Consider the following 8,001-nt stretch of genomic DNA (forward strand, 5'->3'; position numbering starts at 1 on the left):
AAAGTTGATGTATTTCCTCAGCGACCAGCACGGATCAGCTCTAGGCATGACGAAGCAGATATCGTCCTCTTTTGTAAGGCCAAACAAAGTAGTTTCGCATTCACAACAAAGCACACAGCGCATTCACGACATGGTGGTGGCGGCGACAACAATACTACAGCGAGAATAAAAGTTACTCCTTTCTTTGCGTGAACATTTGGGCGGCGTAAAGTCACATCCTATTTGTTTTCTTTATTTTACAAAAGCACAATGTGTTGTTTTTATTGTGAGTGTACACAAATAAAAGCAGACCTTTATACAGTGATGCATTATTAATAAGACAATAAGTGTTTAAAATTGATTCTGCTGGTATAAGGAAACAGTTGAAGTGATCGCGCCGGCGCGCACGCACGCACACACACCCCTGTCACCGTTGGAACGCGACTGAAGTCTTAAAGCCTATAATTTACATAATAAATAATAGTTTAGCATTCAGATACGTTACATCGCAAATATGGAAATATTATGGAATATTTGGATTTGTGCCAAATGAGAGAGGTAGGATACACGAGCACAAAGCTCCATTTCATAAACAGTTGAGTGCACAAGCCTTTAAAGGGGTCATATGATGCTGTTAAAAATAACATTATTTGGTGTATTTGGTGTAATGAAATGTGTTTATGCGGTTTAAGGTTAAAAAAACACATTGCATTGCATTGATGCGGGCGCCCCCTTCTGGATTGGGGGTGAATTGCCTGTATTCGTTGTAAGGCCTCATGCACCGAACCGACATGTCCGTACCGTGACGGTTCGGTACGAATACATGTATCGTTCTACCCCCAGCTTCTGCCGTGAAGTTTTAATTGATGTGCCCCCCAACTCTACTTATGGGTTTGAAGAAAATCCAGAGTTTCCCCACTCATAATTATAGTCAGTATTGTTAATGTATGCTTATTCCGTAAGTACCATCATTCCGACACAACAAAGGCAGCATTATAATTTGAATGTCAAACATTCTGTGAGTTCAAGTCAATGAGTGATTTTACAGATTGACTTAAATTTCTTGATCGCACTGTAATTAGCTCCTGAATGGCACTTCGTGAGGCATCACAATGTGAAGTTTGAAATCGCAGACCTCCTTTAGGTCAGACAACAAGATTATCAGAGGCCTTCCCATGGTTTTTCAGATGCGGCACTTCCCAAAAGAATTCTCCTGCCACGGAGCTGGTCCCGCTCCAGGTAGAACGTGGTAGGCATACGTGGGACACACCAGACAGGCATAGACAGCTTTTGGCTATATGTGGCGTGGCTTAGATTTTAATTTTAGTTCTCGTATTTGTGTCTGGAGGCTGATTGGTGTTGGATTAAAGGACAGGAAAGAGTCAAAGCTAAAGAGATTTGGCAAGATGAGCTGGGGAGAGGTGTGTTTGTGTGTGGGCACTGGTCTATGTGAGAAACACACTTAGGCCGTGGTCAGGTTACAGTGCAAGGTCCAGCAGGAAATGTGAACCGGGCAGGAACTGCATAACAAAGAAAGCTGCTCCATACGGTGTTACCATGCTGTGTTGCTTGCAGCACTGCACATGTTTTGCGTATGTCTCTGCGTGTAGTGATCGTGTGTTTAGGTTTGGGTGTTTTTTTGTGCAGAAGGCCTCTAATCAGCAGACAGGAGAGCTTTAGACCAGAGGTTCTCATTACAGTAGTTCTTGCTTTGCCCAGCCCTTTTCCGAACACACAAGCTCGCACACACCAGCTCACCTACCTTGCTAATGTGTCCTCTGGGTTTGCAATGGCACAGACATAAAGAAAGCCAACCCGCACACAAATAGCATTGCACTGACACCCATGATACCTTCTTTGTGCCCAGACAGAGTGGACTTTTTAGTGGATTCTAGGCATCTTTATGATGCAGTCTGGGGCTTGTGGTTTAGGTCTGCTTTGCTGGATACATCTGAATGTGTGTGGCCCGGCATTCCCCCATCGAGCGCGTGTGTATTTAAGCGCATGTGTTTGTGGTGGGTGGTTTGGTTCGCAATTGCGCTTTAATGTCGGTGTGTGTCTGACAGAGTTTTTCATCAGAAATGTTTGCTGTATACTTGTATCGACAGGGCTGTTTTAGTTTCCACCATGTGGAATAACATGAGCATGGCCTTGTTTTATGGCGTTACGGTTTGCCACCTTAGTGTATGGCAAGGAGCAGAAGTGCACATTAAATTGTTCTATTATTCAGGTAGCTAGCTATAAACATGCTAACCATTATATGCCATTGTCTTCTGTTGAACACTGTCTTTCTGAAAAACTTTCAGTAGACAAAAACTCCATTAACTCATCCAAGTGCACACACACAGCAGTGAGTAGCGAACACGCACCCGGAGCAGTAGGCAGCCATTTGCTGTGGTGCTCAGGGAGCAATTGGTGGTTTGGTGCCTTGCTCAAGGGCAGATCAGTGGGTATTGAAGGTGGAAGAGAGTGCTGTACATTCACTCCCCCCATCTACAATTCCTGCCAGTACTGAGACTCGAACCCGCAACCTTTGGGTTACAAGTCTGACTCTCTAACCATTAGGTCATGATTGCCCTTTGATCTACGATTCAACATGGCATCTATGGCTGTCATGCCATGACATTTGTTGACCTGAAGAAAAATAACCATTAGTGCCCCCTGTGGCAATGCTGAGAATGCAACAAGTAAATTATATTGTTTTATAAATCTGTAATTTCTGAATACAACAATGTATGAAATGCATCTGTGTTTATGCTATAGCGTAGAGCACATTTCAGGCTTCAAAGAGTGCATGAGTTTGTGTGTGCTGAAAATGTAAATTTGCCGCAAAGGCAAAATCTTCATCAATCCTTTCTCCGCCAGTAATGGGGTTTAATTTAGCTCTGAACTGGACTATTTCGCTAACTAATCATCATCGTGTGTGTGCGCTTTAAGCAGAGAGATGAAAAAGCACTACGAGAATACAGAAGACACAAGGGCTTTTAATAATGAGGCACAGGCATGGCAAATGAAGATGAGATCTGTGAGGAAGTGTCCTCACTTTCTCTAATTGGACTGATACTCCTCATCGTCAGACTGAATATTTGCTTTTTCACTCAAATTTCTCATTCAGGCACTTCCCTTTGAGTCGTCGTTCTGAATTCACTCTGTGGTGGTGTGCGAGATGATTAAAAGTGCAGTTAGCCGTGTGTACATATTGAAGTAGTGGTGCTTTGCTGGCAGGACTGCTGTGGCGTTGGCTGTCAAAGAGACCGTTGTCTGTTTTTTTGTTGTTGTTATTTTTACTTTATCTCTCTTTTTTAACCTCTCTCCCTTTCTCAATGTATGGTTTGGAGTAATTAAGGGTCGGAATCTTTAGGTACATTGTTTATGTGCCTTAATTCAATGTTAATTTGGGGAGTGCATTTCTTGGGGCTTCTCATTTTCTCAGCAACATCGGAGAGGAGTTGATGTTTTTTAATATATACATAATTTTTACTGTTAGATTACATTAGCCGTCAATTAACACTCATTTAAAGTGAATCTTTTAAAAGTGTTATTGAATTATTATAATTTTTTATGTAATCTTTAGCAAATCTCAAACTCCGTATCCATTTTTCAGTTGCCTAAATTCACTGCGTTTAAAATGATTGACTTTGGTTTTTAGTGGTTTTATTTAGACAAAATATTATAGAATTCTTGTCATGCTCATGAAGCGCCCTCTCGCACTTGCTTTACACCTGCATTTATTCATTTTTGCTCTTCTAGTCAACTAAACCCATTTAACCATTCTAAGTTCATGAGGCATTTTCAAAAAGACTTGGGTTGTAAAAAGAACACCACTAATAATTATAGAAGGGAACATCTTTTCTAATCTTTGACATTAATACCAAGTTCTGTCATGACCACCCTCGGAGGGATTGGCATGGTAATGTACATGACAATGTTAATGTATTTGGTCTTGGCGGAATAGATCTGCTACGCTGCTGCTGCTGCAGAGCAAGTACCGATACTTGCTACTGCCAATACATCCACAACATGCTGCTGTGAGCATGTAAGAAATATTGCTGCTGCAAATATAACATACATGAAATAACCCCCATATAGCATACATGAATCACCTCGTAGCAGATCTATACAGGTGGAGCTGGGGAAGGTGGAGGGTTTCTGAAGCAAACTGCTACGGCAAGCACTAGTCATATATTTGAATGTTGAGCAGTGAGCTCATTGGCTACCAATACAGGAGAGAACCAATCAGCTGTGCCATGTGATAATGATGACATTAGGTCAGATTGAGTTAGACCTATCGGACTGCGCCATCTAGAGTTTCATGCCAGAACTCTGTATTTGCCACATGGTTACTAAGGTTAACATGGTGAATTGTTGTAAGGGGTAGAACAACTAATGGTCAGTGATTGTTTGGACTGACAGAACCTTCCAGTTGCTGTTGTTTATTGCGTGTCGAGGTTTTGTGCCTGCGTTTAATGGATTTGACGTTTTTAAGTTTAATTCCACATTACCCTTGATTTACCTCTATAAATCTACTCTAGCCTCGCGGCACGCTGAACTACCTGCACCCTTTTTCCAAGCGTGAGATGCTTCAGAATCTAAATGATGGTATTTAAATCTCGTAACCTATGTAAATATAAGCCCAAAAACAGATCTAGCATCTTTATTTAGTGAACCTGAAAATATTCTGAGCTGTCACGCTGTTTTCTCCAACTTCCCCTACGATTTTGCACAAGGGAGCGATGTCTTCACCGTATCGCATAATTGAGGCCAACTCATTCAGGCGAGATGGGAAATAAATAAATAAGCATAGACTGTCTCAGCGAAATGCATACTGATAGATTTGTCAGTTCTCGGAAATCCTGCGACGGGCGTGACTTTTGCAGTGAGGCAATTCCAGTGTAATAAATTCTAGCAGGGGAATGAATTTAATCCTCCCCAGCTCTCTCTCTCACTTCCCGCACATACACCCCCCCATGCCCATCATCCTTTGCACTCTTCCTCACTCACGGTGATAAATGAGTCAATTATCGACGGTTGTGCGCAGTCAGTGAAGGAGAGCGGATGTGCCGTTATTACCTGTTGCAGCGCAGTAATGTTGTGGTATTAATCATATTCTAATTTTCCCAGGCCCTCCTGCGCGCTCTCATAAATCTGATGCCTGCAAACAAGTCAGTGTGTGTGAAGAGCTGAAATGCAGCCAAGAGATGAGAGAGTGTGTGCTGTTTGATTGTAGTGGGCTCAGTGTTGGTGTGTGGGGTATCTGTCTGTCTTTGTCTTTGTTTGTCTGTCTTTACATCTAACTAATTTGTCTTTGTGCATCCATCTGTCTATCTGTGTATCATATCTGTCTGTCTTTGTCTATCTATCTATCTATCTATCTATCTATCTGTCTGTCTTTCTATATATCAATATCTGTATATCAATAGTTATTTATTTCTATATATCAATATCTGTATTTCAGTATTTATTTCTATTCATCTGTCTTTGACTTTGTGTCTTTGTCTCTTTGTCTGTTTTTTGTACATCTGTACATCTTGCATGTGTCTATGTACTTGCTGGTTTGTGTCTCTGTCTGTGTCTTTCTAGCTGTCTTTCTATGATTTTGCCTAACTTGTATTTGTCTTTCTATATGTATCCGTGTCCCTGTTTATCTTTCTGTCTGTCTTTTGAGTCTTTCTTCATTTGTCTCTCTCATATCATCTCTATGTCTCTATTTTGTCTTGTAAATCTTATGTGTCTGTATATAGTGTCTGTCTGTCAATCTGTCTCATTCTGTCTTCATTATGTCTGTCTATATCTGTCTCTTTGTTGTGTTTTTTCTATTCATTTTTCTATCATATGTCTCGGTGTTCTATTGTGTCTTTCAGTCTTTGACTTTGTCTAGACTTTATCTGTCTAACTTGTATTTGTGTCTCTATATGTTTGTAAATATCTGTCAATCTGTTTCTGCTCTGTATCTTTCTGTTTGTCTGTCTGTCTATAACCTGTCTATTTTTTGTCTGTCTATATCTTTTGTCTTTGTTTTTATATCTATCTGCATGTCTCTATTTGTCTAATAAATCTAATGTGCTTATATATTGTATAATTGTCTGTCAATCCGTCTCTTTCTTTGTCTACTGTTTTTGACTTTTGTCTTTGACTTGCTGTCTTCATTATCTTTGTCTTTACATCTATCTATGTTTGTCTATCTTGTCTCTTGGTCTGTGTTTCTGTCAGCGTCTTTTTGTGATGTGGCTTTTTATTTGTCTGTAATTGTCTATTTCTCTCTTTGTCATCTCTCTGTCTATATATATGTTTGTCTCTAGGTATTTGTCTGTTTTATGTCTGTCCTTACGTCATGTTTTTGCAGTTAGTCAAAGGCAGCATGAGCTACATATTTTATAGTGTTATTGACCGTCTAATAAAATTATCAGTGCCTCTTTTGAATAATTCACCTACACTTATCTTATATTCAAAACATAAATAAATAAAACTTAATACGGCATGTCTGAACACCCAAACAGTCCAGCAGAATCTCTTTAAACCAATTCAGCAAAACATATCTCTCTTTCTGTTTCTTCTGCAGTCTGAAGTTGGAGTGTGAAAAGCTGGCCACAGAGAAGACAGAAATACAGAGACATTATGTCATGGTAAGACAAACACACACACACCAACTTAGTTTTGGATCAGATTCGACTCGCATCAAAATAGCAGACATCTTTCTTCAGCCCTCAATCAGAAGTCCTTCAAACGCAGTTCATCCATCACAGAGAATGAGTTTTCAGAGCCACTGCCATGTGCCTCAGTGCCCACAGATATGGCAGCAATGTGAGCCTGGCATGCCATTTGCTCTTGGCAGACGGCTTAACCCCTTTTCTCTGTCCGTTTTCTTTCTCTCCCTTTTTTTTTTCCTTCTTGGCTCATAATTTTTTTAGTGTGGGAGTCGCCTAGCAACACCGTGAGCTCTTGGCAGAACTGGTGAATACAACAGGCAGCTGTCAGGCCGGCTTCTTTTATTGCCAGGGTCTTTCTATCCCTCCATCTCTGTTGTTTTTACACTTTTCTATCTGCCTCTCCTTTCCTTTTTACTTGATCCTCTTTGTCTAATAAAATTACACTGACTCCTCCATACCAGAATTTATCCAGCTAGCTGAAAGCAATTGTTTACTAAAAAGTGAACGTTGTTTATTTACCGCTTTATTCTTTTTATTTCCTCCACTGGAAAAGACAAGTAGGAGTTTTTGACCAATCATTTGAACAACAAGAAGACAAAAAAGTAGACCATAATACTTGTGTTATATATAAGTCTTATGAAGCCATTTTTGTGAGGAACAAACCAAAATGTTGGTGCTGGATGAGGACTAGCTTCTCTAACCTATTTCGCACAGAATCATCTGCACAAACTTAGATCAGTGCTAAACAACCATTTGTGGCAAGGTCTGCTCTTTCTAAAGGTGTGATCACATTTACCATTGTTCGGCCAATTTTTGCAACCCATTTCAATAGGAATCCATACAATCAGGAATTTCGGATGAGGGTAAAAGTTTCCCCATGCAGATTTCACAACAGGTTCAAGTTGGTCACACGAATTCGCCACATTGAAAGTGGAAACTTGTTTGGTTTGAAAGTAACTTTTGTCATACATCACTACACTATTGACAGTAGGAAAATCTTTTTTGCCTGCCAATTTTCGCTAATGTTACCACACCTCTACAGAGTAACTTGATTTCCAAACAAATAATGATACTAATAACATTAAAACAGCCAACTCCAATACGCTTCCTAGTATTTGTCTAATGATATCCTTTTCTTTTTCAGTACTACGAAATGTCTTACGGCCTCAACATAGAGATGCACAAACAGGTAAGATTGCTGGTTCCCTCTGCTGACATCTTTTGATTTAGCAATTTTACACCAATGATGATGAAGCCAAAAAGTCAAAAGGTAAAGTAATAGTTCAAACAAAAATGAAAATTCTGTCATTAATTACTCACTGTCATGTCGTTCCAAACCCGTAAGACCTTCGTTCATCTTCGGAACACAAATTAA

At 40.1% G+C, this 8,001-nt stretch overlaps 1 protein-coding gene across 6 annotated transcripts in view; it reads left to right on the forward strand.

The window, feature by feature from the left end:
* The window catches only part of LOC107699413 (transducin-like enhancer protein 1), a 38,569-nt gene that overhangs the window by 13,988 nt on the left and 16,580 nt on the right, over positions 1-8,001 (forward strand). For all 6 annotated transcript variants that reach the window (XM_016500655.1, XM_016500653.1, XM_016500654.1 and 3 more), the window contains exons 3-4: positions 6,539-6,602; positions 7,771-7,815. In XM_016500655.1, the coding sequence (XP_016356141.1) occupies positions 6,539-6,602; positions 7,771-7,815 (109 nt within the window). The remainder of the gene's footprint in view (positions 1-6,538; positions 6,603-7,770; positions 7,816-8,001) is intronic.

The sequence above is a fragment of the Sinocyclocheilus anshuiensis genome, unplaced genomic scaffold, assembly GCF_001515605.1.
Source record: "Sinocyclocheilus anshuiensis isolate Anshui unplaced genomic scaffold, SAMN03320099.WGS_v1.1 scaffold766, whole genome shotgun sequence".
NCBI lineage: Eukaryota > Metazoa > Chordata > Actinopteri > Cypriniformes > Cyprinidae > Sinocyclocheilus > Sinocyclocheilus anshuiensis.